This window comes from Anopheles coluzzii, chromosome 3 (genome assembly GCF_943734685.1).
Source record: "Anopheles coluzzii chromosome 3, AcolN3, whole genome shotgun sequence".
NCBI lineage: Eukaryota > Metazoa > Arthropoda > Insecta > Diptera > Culicidae > Anopheles > Anopheles coluzzii.
The window spans coordinates 46,373,711-46,388,132 of record NC_064671.1 but is presented as its reverse complement, the minus strand read 5'-3'; the positions used below and the strand labels follow the sequence as shown (position 1 = coordinate 46,388,132).

General features: G+C 41.5%; 1 protein-coding gene across 9 annotated transcripts in view; it reads right to left on the bottom strand.

Moving 5' to 3' along the window:
• Nucleotides 1-14,422, bottom strand: part of LOC120954681 (protein split ends-like) — a 73,319-nt gene that overhangs the window by 20,265 nt on the left and 38,632 nt on the right. For all 9 annotated transcript variants that reach the window (XM_040374824.2, XM_040374823.2, XM_040374819.2 and 6 more), the window contains exon 4: nt 82-3,233. In XM_040374824.2, coding sequence (XP_040230758.2) covers nt 82-3,233 — 3,152 coding nt within the window. The remainder of the gene's footprint in view (nt 1-81; nt 3,234-14,422) is intronic.

Below are 14,422 nucleotides of genomic sequence, written 5' to 3'. Positions count from 1 at the left end.
CAAAACACACCCCAAACATTAGTGCATGTTACAAATGATGAAAATATGCTATACTCTATATGTAGTCTATTGAATGCTTACCAGTGCCTTTCTCGCTACGTTTCCGTATACTACTACTGCTCGAGGAAGGGGATAGATCGACATCTCCGCTCAGGCGGGATTGTATCGAGGATGCCATGCCGCCACTTCCTGCTACACCTCCCATGATGCTGCTTGCAGGTAGCATTGTAGACGTAGCCGGCGGAGAGTCGGACGATGGCGGGGTATGGTGGTGGTGGTGATGATGAGATCCCGACAATCGGTCGATGAGGCTGTTACTGCGACCGTAACCGCCCGTCGACAACGTTCCAGCATGGCCACTTCCGCTGCCAGCATTATTATTGCCACTGCTGCCGTTGTTATGCTCATGCTGATCGTACCGCTCATCCTCGTGCGTTGAGCTGGCCGATCCTTGGCTGTATTCGTCGTAGCTCCGAAATCTCCGATCACCACCACCTTCAGAATAGTAGTCTTCGCTCGAGTACCGCATATTCCTCGATCGCGATGAGGCTAAGGAGCCGACGCCACCACCACCTCCTATAGACCCACTGTTACCGCCCCGTGAACTAACATTACCGGCGCCACCGCCGACCGCTGCACTGGATGCGGACACCGACGATGGCGAGGCTAATGATAGCGGGTCAACGCGGGGCGATGCGCCGCCACAGACGACGCCAGCAGCCGCAGCGGACCCGATATCGGCTCCTCTGCCGCTGAGCGGATTGCCCGGTCGACTGAACGACGACCCGGATCTGTTGCGGGACAGATTATTGCTGTTGCTGCTCCCACTGTTACTGCTGCCGACACTATTAGCACTGTTTGCCACTCCGGTGCTGATACTATTACTAACATTTCCACTAATACTATTGTTATTACTACTAGCGCTTCCTGCGATTCCTGTAACGCCGCCGAAACGGGGCGATCCGAATGACGACGCTATACTACCGCCGGACTGCTGCTTATCTAACTTATCGAAAAACGCCTCCTGACACTCCCGAGACGCAAAGTCCACTTGCAGCTTGCGACCGCGCAACATCACGCCACGCATCTCTTTCACTGCCGCCTGAGCTTGCTGCACTTGCTCGTAGTAAATCAGCGCCAGCTTGCGTTCCCGGTCAACGCTCACTTGCGACACCGTGCCGAAATGATTAAACTGTGCCGCCAGATAGTTCTCGCTCGCACTGTCGGAGACTCCATCCAGCCACACGCAGTTAGTTGGCATCGATTTGCCGAACCCGAGCTTGATGCGATTGTTGCCAAGATGCTCACCGTCCATCTTCCGTATCGCTTTCACTACACTCACTATGTCCGAATATTGACAGAACGCGTACGCGCTCACACCCTGCTTCTTGATGTCTATCTCAATGATTTCACCAAAACACTCGAACTGTTTACGCAACTCACTCCCGGTAATGTCCTTCTCGAGATTGCCGACGAACAGGGTCCGCGTCGACTTTGGATGGTACTCGTCTAGCTCCGCCTCGTACGGCCGGAACTCGTTGTCGTCCACGTCGTAGTACCCGGCATAGGGGGCCACCTCTATCTTGCAGCCGAAGAACAGCTTATCGTGGGACACTTCCAGTGCCTTGTCAACATCTTCCGGCTTCTTGAAGCAGACGAGCGCGTACCGATCGGTGTTCTGGCCGACCACCTTCACCCACGTCACTTTGCCGTGTTTCTTATACTCGTGGAACAAGCCATCCTTGAGTGAGGTGTCGGACGAGCGGGAAGGTAAGTTACGCACGCAGATCGCCAGCGGTCGGTTATCTTCCGAATGGCAGTTGATCAGACTCGTGCCGCTACCAGCAGTGCTGCCGTTGCTAAGCACTGCACCTCCGCTTCCGCCCCCTTTCCCACCTCCTGTGCTGCTTGTTTCAGCCGCACTTCCTCCGCCTCCACCGCCGCTACTGACTGGAGCTGCTGCTGCAGGTGCTGACGCTGCTGCTGCTGCTCCAACAGTGGCCGACAACGTCGTTGTGACGCTAGTGCTTGCTCCCCCTCCTGCACCACCACCAACAGATGCACCGGTAGAATTGTATCTGAAACTGGTGCTACTGGAACTGGAACTGTTGCTGCTGCTACTGCTGCTACCTTGATTGCCTGAGCCGTTAGCTGCATTATTAGCGTTACCGCCGTCCGAACCGTCGCCACAGCCGCTGTGGCTGCTGCTATCTATGAGCACTGCTGGCGATGCTGTTGCTGCAGCTGCGTTAGTGGCTGCTGCTGCTGATGCTGATGCTGCTGCTGCCGCCGCTGCTGCTACTGCAACTGCTGTGGATATCGCGGATTGCAACAGAGTCCTTCCGCCGCTTACTGTGGTAGTTGCTGATGGGGACGAGCAGTTGGCAGCAACATCGTTGCGACAGTAGGGCGACGGCAACGAGGGCAGCAGTTCAACCGACGATGCGCCTGCGGTTCCACTACTACTACTGCTGCCGCTGCCACTGCTGCGTCCCGATAGGTTCGTCGTCGTGCCAGCTTCCCCGGAATGGTTCGGTGCCCCGCCGCCACTGCTGTGCGTCGACGAGGAACAGGAGGACGATCTGCTGCTTGGTGAACGCGATCGGGAACGTGACGCCGATCGGTGGTGATGCAGGTGCTGCTGGCCCTGATGGTTCGTCCTTTCACTTCGCTCGCTTCCTGCTACACCCGTTACACCACCAAAACTATTCACCGGATGGTGATGATGAGGATGATGATGATGATAATGCTGGTGAGGGGGCGGCTGCTGGTAATGGCTGTGGGACGAGGAATTGGACAGCCCGGGGGATGCGTTCCGCGACGATGCGTGATGATGATGCCTCTGCGGATTGTGGTGGTGATTGTGACTGTTGTAATTGTTGTGGTGTTGTTGGTGGTGGGGATGATGATGAACGTGCAAGTCGTTTAGCGAGTCGGACTCAGAATCGGATCGATGAGACTTCGGGAGTGATTGTTGCGATTTCTTCTTCACAGCGTATCCATCGTAACTATTGTTATTATTGTTGTTGATGTTGTTTACACTGCCGGCACTGTTATTGTGACCTTGGTTGACTCCTATTCCAACGTCCGGCAGCTGCGAGGGAACTATCGAACTGGAGGGATGTTGATGGGAGGCCTGTGAGATCGAAGATGGGCTCTTATCGTTGTTGGTTTCGCTGCTGTACCAACTGCTATTTCCACCTCCACTTAAGCGTGAATGATTGACTGTCGATCTGTAAGATCAGAATTTATGAAGAAAAAAAAGATGAGTACGCTAGAAAGGTCCCTCAAATGAGTTGTTTTAAGCTGCTGGTAATTCGCAACAGTTATGTATACAAAAATAATAGAAATATTTAATTATTCTTCGATATTGTCCCATTGAATTAATTAACGAGTATCGTATTTCACATTCACAAAAACTATCAGCAAGATACATAACAAATAATAGAGGAAAATTGCGTAGCGATCCCCCGTTCGATCTGATTCACTTATGGTTTGATCGTCAAACATCATCAGCATTCTGATTATTCTCTAATAAACACGGTATTCTACAGAGAACTGTAATGTGCTTTAGGCTTGAAACACCAAAACTAAACTTTGGTATGACTTCATTAAACTTTGGTACAATGAAACGTTTCTCATATAAGATACTTCATTCGTAGTATTGTGTCACTGCTGTCGCATGATTAGACCCAACTAAATCCTGCCAATATTATGCAAGATATACACATATGTCAGGGATTCCGAATGACGGATCAGAGCATTTTGATCACTTCGGTTGATTGATGGTCACACTTTTTGACATTATTCATTCCATACTGTTTTGCGAAATATATACATGGCGTATAGTGTATACGTCTTCAAAAAGCTGCACATAATGAAACAATAGCACTACTTCCACTTTTGTTCTGGATTCACATAAACCGCAGTTAACATTCGGGAAAATCTGTTTCTTCGTGTTCTATTTTTAGCCACAGTGTAAGATTTTCACCATTGATTAGTTGATAGTTTAATATCAATTAGGATCCTTTTCACAAAACACACACGTCCTTTACGATGGCAAAGGAGGCGCTAAAGACGGCGGTGTTTAAGACGACGGCAACGAAGGCGTGGTTGACGAAACGGAGTGAAGGATTTGATCGTAGAATGTCAGGATAGCGACTATTCAATTACTCTGGGAATCTGCCGTATCTGTTGGTTAAAAGAAAACGAGAGAAAAAAAAGAAAAAAAATATAAATTCTACAATTCATAAAACGAGAATACTATCGCGAAGTAACTTACAAAACAAATAATAATAAAAAAAAATAAAACAATTAAATAAAATAATGACCGATTTTTGTAGTAATCGATTGCTATAGCAAAGTTAGTTTACAGTGATAAAAGATACAGATAAAAATGATACAACAAATAACCCTGAATGAAATTAAAATTGAATATCAAATTATCGTAGAAGAGAAAAACAGTTGGCAGAGCGCGATATGAAGACACAGGCATGAAAAGGTAATAAAAATCACAATTAAATTGCAAAATAGTCTCTAAAAAATTTTTATACAGTACGCCACCTCTCAAGTATTTGTCCAAAGTATATACAAAGGCTTTACACTGAATTGAATAACATATTCCGCACAGCTGCGTTGAACCTTGAACCATTTTCATGAGGCAAGGGCAAGGTAGTGTTATTTTCATTGTGGGAAGTTTGTAAATATATAAAACAAATTACACGATCTATCATTTGCAGATATAATACAATTGGATATTAATTGTCTTCTAACTACATGCAGGCTGCGTATTGGTGTTAAAATGTGTTTGTTAACCCAATTATATTCTGTAAAAAACTATAAAACCATTGATAGTAGACCAATAACTTGGTCAGCGCATGATTGTTGTTCTATACAGGACAGAATAGTTTGTGTTGTTGTTGAAGGTTCAATTTGTGTGAGAATTTGAGCCTTAATTTTACGATAGGGTACCAACCATACGACACGCATGAAACATTATCAAACTCTCTGTAATAAAACATGATTTTTTGTCATCAAAGAAATCGACAATAAATGCGAATTTGCCATGCATCATCAATGTAAAATTTATCATTAATGTTGGTTAAGTTAAGTTTACGGTTAAGTTTACTCTTCACAGTCAGATTTGAATTTGTAAAAATCGATCTGAGCGTTGCAGTATGGCACTCCAATGAGATTTTTCGTACATTTTATCATATAAGCGCATATTTGAAACCCCCAAATGATACATTTTATCGATAGATTCTGCTGGATACAGCCCAAACGACGTAAACCGTACACAAATAAGGAGCATTTCCTTGTCAAAGCAGTTTATCGAACCTTTCGAGGGAACCGAAATCATACCAAAAAACACAACACTGCGCATGCGCGACTGTGTCACAGCCCACAATCCCTGTGCCGTCTTCGCCCTCGACGAAAGCGCTATACTCCACCATCAAAGTAAAGCCCTATAGCCCCTATAGCTCGTCTCATAGATGGGCCCCCCTATGAAAGGAACACTAAAGCCTACTTCGTACATATTTAGAACAGGGTTCTCATAATCCGTCCATGTCTGCATGCCAAATACAGTAACAACCGTGTGTCTTAGTCTTAATGTCGCACATTTGGGGGCGATGCTCACAACACTAGCATAGCCGTATGGCGAGTGAGCGAAAAGCTTCCTCCTCACCGTTGTCGTTTTGGCAACGGTGCACTGGGCACAGCTGATAAGAGATAATTGTTACTCAGAGCACGCGCCCTTTTCCTAAACGCTGGAGTCTGTATATCGCTCACTGCGCGCTGCTGTCAGTGTATGGGTGATAAAAGTACGGCTCGGAAGCTCGGGGTCAGTAGTCTTGCGCAGTTGAACGCATCATCCTCTCCCACTCTCTCCAGCAAAACCGGGACGAGTAGTAGCCGGGCGATGTTCTTCCACTCCCTCGCTAGTTACAGCAGTAATGAGCAGCATCCTATCTACTGCAACCACCACCTTTGCCCACCCAAACCCATCTGCCTGTAGTGGACAATTTCCAAAGAGCTTTACAAAGAATAAAAAATGAATAAAATAGTCTGTATGAATCAGGAATCCAACGAAATGTGATTAAATGACGTCAGACAACCCCGGGAGTAAACTTTGCTTCACATCATTTGGCTAAGTGCAGGTTCATAGTATTTACGTAAATTTATAGAAAAAATACTCCCTAGCATACTGCACAAAAGAAGGTTTAAAATTGTATTAATTAGCCAAGGACTTTAATGGCCAGGATTTAGTTTTCATATATGATATCAGTTCTTGCTATGCACTAAATTTATAACCAACATTCCATGGCTAAACACAGTTTTATCAAAACCAAACATTCAAAGCTCACTTACTTCACTTACTTATTTTATTAAGTATCACTTACTTGTTTTATTACATCAAATATGTTATCTGTTTGAACTGTTGAGCTGTTCGAATTGTAACAAAATGCTCCAAAAACGTATCCTGTACGTGCGCAGTTACATTTACAAATGATACATAGAAATGGAACAAAAACGAATCAAATGTCCTCAAATTGATCCTGTGGCACAGCCAAAGGCTAAGGGATTACGGAAGCAATCATAGGAAACACCCCGGGGGAATGCTCGTTAAGAACCTTAAGGGAGCTTTGCCCGCATCCATTAAATCCTGTTTTACGAGGCGGACCATAGGCAATGGCATCAGAACAAAATCACCCGGGTGCGTCAAAGACACTACCCGCGCGCGTATTGCTTTCACTTATATGCTTCTAATTCAGCTAACAACCATTTTATAGAACGTTGCACGTACTTATTCAGCACATATTAACCTTATATTCTTTTAAAAAAATCATATTAATTCAGTTCTGCTTAGTAAAACACGTGAATGCAGCATTCTACATTGATTGAACAATAATATAAAGTTGATGAAAATGTTTATTTGTTAGTATTCACCTCATGCTCTGCATGTTCTGAGTGATGTTCTATTGGCTGCGGTTGCTTTTTAATGTGCATCGAGAGCAAGAAAATTCTATTAACCTTTTTTGTCAATTAACACATTTTTCAAATTCTAAAACAACCCGAGAATTTAGAATTGATGGCAAAACGACAACATTGCCCAACCCTGTAAGAGAAAAAGCATTAGTATAAGATCATCAGTCAGTACATAATAGCACACATACCACCAACAAGCGACATAGAATGGACCCAAAACATTCTCCACATACCCAACAATGTGTTATATACACGAAGAATGAGAGAGTATCCTTCGTTACATTGCATAACAAACAAAATGCTCTATCCCTAATGTAACTCTCCGGAAGAGCCGCGCACTATTTCGGGTATTTTGAGGGTAATGCATCCAAAACATAGCACACATACTACGTTACTACTAGCACGCTCCACTTTTGCAGCATCCCTTTTCCGCCACAGGAATAACAGGCTCGCACACAGCAACATGATATAGCAACGTACAGTCAAGAGAGAGCATAAGTGAGCTTTTGAGAGAAATTATACACTGGTACACACACACACACACCTCATGAAAAAGGTTTTCCCGGGTCGTAAATATTACGTTTTTGCATTCCTGGTTTTTTTCCAATATGAAAAAAGAATTTGAAGTAATGCCAGCATGCTACATAGTAATCAGAAAAGGCTGCATGTATTGAGCAACATTTTCTTCAATGTTTTTCTTTTCGTGTACCGTAAAATATTCTTTGCTTCCTTTGTGCAGAATAGTCTGGAGAAAGAGAAAATTAGGAAAACGCAGAATAAAAAGGTTATTTTTATACGGCTATTATTACCTGATGTTTGCATGATTAGTGTTGTGCATACAATCAATGCTTTAGTAGCTTTAGATGGTCAAAAGAAAAAATTATAACATAAATGAAACTAAAGTTTTCGCTTGAGCTATGTTTTGAACTCTATAACAGAATGTTGATTGCAATGAGATATTTACACCTATAATTTAAACTTCAGTACTTGTGCCGTGTCCTTCAAGAACCTAACAAAACAACATTGAAGGTTTTTTCTCAATTAGTCGCTCAAGGCTACCACATACACTATTGCTTGAGCTATTTGAGAAGAAGAATTGTATATCAAATGCAATGTACACACCATGTTCGTCGCCAAATACTGTAAAAAGCCCATTCTCCGTTCAGTGCCAAGGTAAGCCACATCAACGACGATATGGTATTTGTTGCCCTATAGAAAACAGGATTAAAACAATCCAAAGATACCATATAGCCATATAAATTTAACTATAAGTAGGATAACTAACAAATTAAGCTATTCCAAAAACTTCCCAAACAACGACAAATTGCACTATTTTTCTTGTTATTTTCAACTATCGCCTACACTATACGCCTTCTTCTCACATGTATTGTGTGAGTGGTCTGTTTTTGTTACCATTTGTCCTACATCAAGCCTGCTAACCTAAGGTGACACACCACAGTAAGCAATAGACGGTCGTACGTAAAGAATACAACACATGTTGCAACCATTTTGGAGCCCCGGCGCAGGTTTGTGATCGATGATAGCCAGTGAGGCGTGTTGCATACTGGAGAGTGCCTCGGCATAGCCTCCATCTATTCACACGAGGTTCAATGCACTGAAAAGTTGTCCAAGGCCCTCGTCGCTGTGTTTACTAGCCACAAATCGCGTGCTCTTATAGCTACACCTACTTGCCCGTCTATTCAAGACCTCCACACACACACACACTAAACAGTTTACCGTCTGGTCGCTAAACGAGGTGCATTGTATGAGTGGCAGCCTCGAGGCTGCATCATAAGCTGCAGTGGAATAGGATGGTGAGATGGGCCCTCGTAACGGCAAAAGCGCTAGATAGGGAGGCTTTGACTTTGACGATATTGTTATGACGGTGAGTGGTGACGGTACCGTTTTGTTGTGACGGTTATGATGAGAGCCAAAGGACAGGAGAATGGCAGTCCCAGAATGAACCAGTAAAACAAGCCCAGAATGAGTGAAGTAAATAAGCAATGAGCTGCATGATCGGTTCAAAATAGTTGCACACAAATTATCTTCAACATCTAACAACATGATAGACATACTAGGAACGAACTCGGCGTGGCATCACACATATGAAAGATACAGTAACCCATACCTGACTACATTTTTCTAATTGTTTTTTTATGTTGTCGATGTAAGGACTCGGTTGAAGTATGTTTATTAATTTTGCATTATATGACTAGTCAATAGATATAACCTCCGATACTATCATTACGGTTAGCAACACCAGCATTATAACCTTAAAAACACACAAGTTTTCAAAAAACTCTAATAAGCCACCCGTACGTACATTTGCTATGTACCATGGTTCTAAGCCACCACCTCAAAAAGGAGAGGTTAAAAAAGCAGCATAAACTCTATCGAAACCGAGGACGCACGGCCCCACGATGCTGTTTTGCAGCACACAAACCTCCCCTCCCCTATTGCACATTCCACGCGCTGCAGAGTTTCTTCGACCACACTGAGAGCAAGAAAGAGAGAAAGATCCTCGCCACGGCTATAAACAACCAACGCACACTCATACGGACGTGCATATGCACCACACATAGCTGGGCACAATACCTAACGGTGCAGCAAAAATGCAATCGTACGTAGAGAGGAAAGGGGCAGATGGCGGAGGCACGACGCGAAACTCAGTCTCGTGTTAAATCACGCGTCCTTCCCGTGACGCGCCATCATCTTGAGAGAATTGGACAACGCACGCGAATTCGCAGGCTCACATAGTTCACAAACAAACAGAGAACATCGTCTTGCTAAAGAAAACAAAGCTGCCTTGAGAATCGTCATTACCGTTGCACCGCTGCTCTGGTCTTTCTTTCACAGAACGAGCACATACAGTTAATTGATGCGAAACATTTCTCGACACCGTTAAACAGAAAGCGATCGAACGTTGATTGACTAATAGAGAATCGCAAAAATGTTCTTGGGTAACGTGTACAATTATTTCTAAGCAAATTCCTAGGGAATACAAAAATATCTAAAAGCGAGTGAGCGAGTGAGTTGAGTTGATTTAGATGTATAAAGCTGTACTGATCTTTACGAAAATCTAAATCTACATTATGCAACGTGAACTAACAATTGAAAAGTATAATTATTCTTACAGAACACATCCTAACTGAGCATGCAAAATAAGCACTCCAGACGATAAGGTGAGTCCAATTACACCTTTTCTTTTATCATTAATTCAAGTTAGTAGGCAGTTAATAAACAAATTGAAAAATATAAAAGAAAACACCGTTCCGGTGGTGCCGTGGCACAAACGCATGTCCGTCATGGGTCAAATTTCGTATGGATCGTGTATTCATTCGCAGGATTAACTAGATCCTGCTGTTGACCATCCAAATCAGTCATTGAGAATCAAATCCAACTGTGGTTTAGACATACCTGAGCCGAATACCGATTTTTACGCTAAATAAGAAGAAAAAACTTCCTATACAGGTTTCAGTTTAAATGCGTAACATAAATGTAACTTAGTATACACACACACACAAAATCAATATTTATACAGGTAAAAACGTCACCTTACCCTACCTTACACCATGCATCAAATAAAATATATTTAAATTATAGTTCTGTATAACGACGCGATGAATAATGTATCAGCTGACCGTCATGTTTGCATGATGCTGCCATGCTATCCCTTCCTTTTCAGCCCATCGCCAATATTTCAAGCAGCTTGCTGCATGTGCATTCTCAGCGTGCTCAATTCATCCGTTCCAACATTGAATGGTAAGCCGATGTGTGATTTTTAAACGACCTCACCAGACAGACGATAAAAGGCGAAAAATAGAATAACCATACCATTTGGTTTACGATCTTTCGTGGCTGCCAGATGATCCTCCCGTCGCACGGAGTGCGGCCCGAGGCAGCATGTCGGCGTCAGTTTTATGACCCATTAATGCACATACACACACACTGAGAGCCAGCAACAAGCACAAAACAACCGCTTAATAGTCGCCTGGTTAACTCCATGAACTGTTCGGTTCTTATTTTCCAGTTACCATCTGGATACGGACGCAGCAGAATGGGTGGGTTGGTGGTAGTGGGTGTTCAAGAAGAAGCAATCGTTCTCGCAGTTCAAAACGACCATTAAAATAACATATCCAACAAGCATACAATTGCTGGATGTGAGTAATAAAACTAAAAAAATAAACGCAGGACCGGGTAGGAATGTCTAGGTGGGGTATTCAATACATTAAGACATTACAGTCAATGAGTGTGTGTGTGTGTGTGTGTGTGTGTGTTTCGCACAATGCATTAATTTGCAATCTTGTTTCGGCATTTATGTTCATTGATAGTTTTGTATTCTGGTGACAATTTTATCACCTTGAGATAATGTTTTCATTTCTGCTTTATTTAAAAAACGAACTATATTTTAATAAATATCATTCGATTGAAAAAACATCTCGAGTTAATAGATACTCCTTTTTGAGTACGTATGATCATCTAAACTTGTTTATCGCATAATAACAATATACTAATATGCTAATAACAGTTGGGAGTAAAGATAGAATAATAAATTGTGTTCGGTATCAAAACGATGTTGTAATTTCCAGAATTTTCAAGATTTCAGTAACGCACATTCTAGCTCTAATTTTAGTATAAAACTTCTGTAGTTGAGTTCATTGCTCCATGACACATGTTACATATATAGGATATAACTTCTAAAATAAGATTCGAATCCAGAATTTATAACAAGACTGATCTAATGAAAGAAATAAAATTGAAAACTGGAAAGATTATTTATTGAGCTATTGTTTACAACAAATACAGGTTTAGGGACATTTTTGTCAAGACAATGTTCACATAATCGCTTGTTGTAGGCATCGTTTTTCAGGATTTTTTTTTGGAGTGGTTTCAATTATTCATGCTTCAGATTTTATTAAAATCTCTCATTGTATTTACGAATACTATCAGCATTAACACTTACTCCAAAACAGTAACTTACTGTCTGATCCTTATGCTTTCTCCTTTCTTCTTTCCTCAACTTTCGAAAAAAAAAATTCAAAATGTTTTATTGACAAAATATTAGGTTTTGCCAGTGATGGACTATCCGACCTAAAGTGAATTCTGCTTATTATTCTTCTTTGGCACAACAACCGTTATCGGTAAAAGCGTGCCTTGTACCACTAGTGCAGGGCTACTGCGGCCCACATCAGTTGAGGGCATAAATTTCGTAAACTTAGTTTAAAAGTTGTTATAGAAATCTTATTCTAGACATGGTTGTTGGAAATTTAATCCTGATCGTGGGAAATAATTGCACGATATGTTTAGTATGAAGCTATTCTTTTTTAATAAAATAAATACTTCCACGGATCATGTCTGTTAACGACATCTGTTAACGTATCGGAGCACGGTCCATTCGGGGCTAGAACCCATGACGGGCATGTTGCGGTGCGTCATTTCATTATATCATTAGTTGACGCTACAACTGTGGTAGATTCTATAGAGCTACTAATAGCTATCTATGAATAATTTGATCACTGAAAATCATAATAATCCTTCCTTCGTATGAAGTTCAAGAACATGAAAACAAACCACACAAGATTTGAACCCAATTACATTATTCATTTATAATTCTCTCTGCTACCATTTCAAACCCAAGCTACGATTTCCTTAAAGCAGGTTTTGTGCATCACTGCCATTTGGAATTGTTCATCAGGCAATATATTGCAGAACGGTTTAACAACATAGTTGTGAAGCCATATTCGATCCCAACCGAGACTGAACTAAACCAGTGACCTTTACCATTTCTTTATGCAGCACGCCCAAACGAAGTAAGTAACTGCAAACCTCACGGTACAACGGCAATCAAACGTCAGTACTTGATCAACATTTGAGACGTTTTAAGCATCACCACGAGCAGCGTGCAGCACGAACATGCCACACCTCGATGACATTTGATCTTCTCATTGTTACTCACTGTTGAATAGCAGATGTTTCATCCATACACACTTTAGTAATATTACACACGACCGATACACGTGAAAACCCGTATAAACAAACGATCGTCACCACGGCAACTCAACCTTTCTCTCATATTATGTAGTTCTACTGTATTGATGCAGTTACAATAGATGGATGAAATGTCAAGAGTAACCAGTAACCAATTATTGTTTTGAGTGATTCTTATTCTTAAGCAGAAAATGTTCCCATCGGAAGCAGTATTAATAGAAGGAGTACATTAAAAGTTTTACAGAATCATGTTTGATGCATTAGAAACACCAAAACTACGATTAATGGTTGAAGTTCGTGACCAAAGTGTGCGGCACATTCTATTAAAAGGTCATCAAACCTGTACGTGACCAAGAACATGCTTGTATGACGATACCGATAATATAGTAAGTGAAATCTTGCGAAAACAATATAAAAAAAAGATTTCATAAATGATTTAGCCACAGAAATGCTTTTTGACTGACATTGTTCATAAACAATCTATGTAACTTATGAACCATTAAAACTGACACGTCCATTGCAGTTACAATCCAATCCAATAATATGACAAAATCCTATTCACTCTTGCAACGTGGAGCACAAAGAATTTGCGTGTTTAATACATTCAAAAGATATGGGTTAGAAGAATTAACTTTTAGATGTACCTTTTCCAGTTGTTTAACACATAGCAGTAAAAAAACATCGCTTTACCTATAAATAAAAGAAAAAAATGCATACATTAGTAAACATACTAACTATGTTCATTATTGAAAAGTATTGATTGATAAAACAGTCTTTACAATTAAAACCCATAAAATATACAATTAAAATCGGAGTTTCCTTCTGCTGATGTTAATGAGTGAAAAATAACAAAAGTTTGAACATTACAATCTATAAATCCGGCTTTAAGCGTAATTTGATGAACTCTTTGAAGAATTAAAAAAAATAGTTTTAATTATGGCAACATTCTTGTGTCCAATGTAAATTCTGTGATAAATTTGACATGTAAATGTTTTATAGAAAAGTTTAGCTAGTTTATGATTAAGTTTTGCTGATGACTAGCATTGAACCGTTAACATAAGATGTAATAATTATTACAATATAAAAAAATTTCTAAGAGGTTTCTAAACGAAGAACGAAGAACATTATGCCGGTCTGGTGGTACAATCGTCAACTCGTACGACTTAACAACATGCCCGTCATGGGTTCAAGCTCCGAATAGACCGTGCCCCCATACGTAGGACTGACTATCCTGCTAAAGCCAAGCTCACTTCACCAATGGGTACTGGCAGCCCTTGACCGACAACGGTTGTTGTGACAAAGAAGAAGAAGAAGAAGAAGAAACGAAGAACAACTTGATTTTGAGATACACAATTGTTTGTATACGGTTGTCAAAATGAATTTAACATGAACATTGACACAACTGCTAAATGCACCAATAATGTATGGGTTAAACGGAACAACCAAG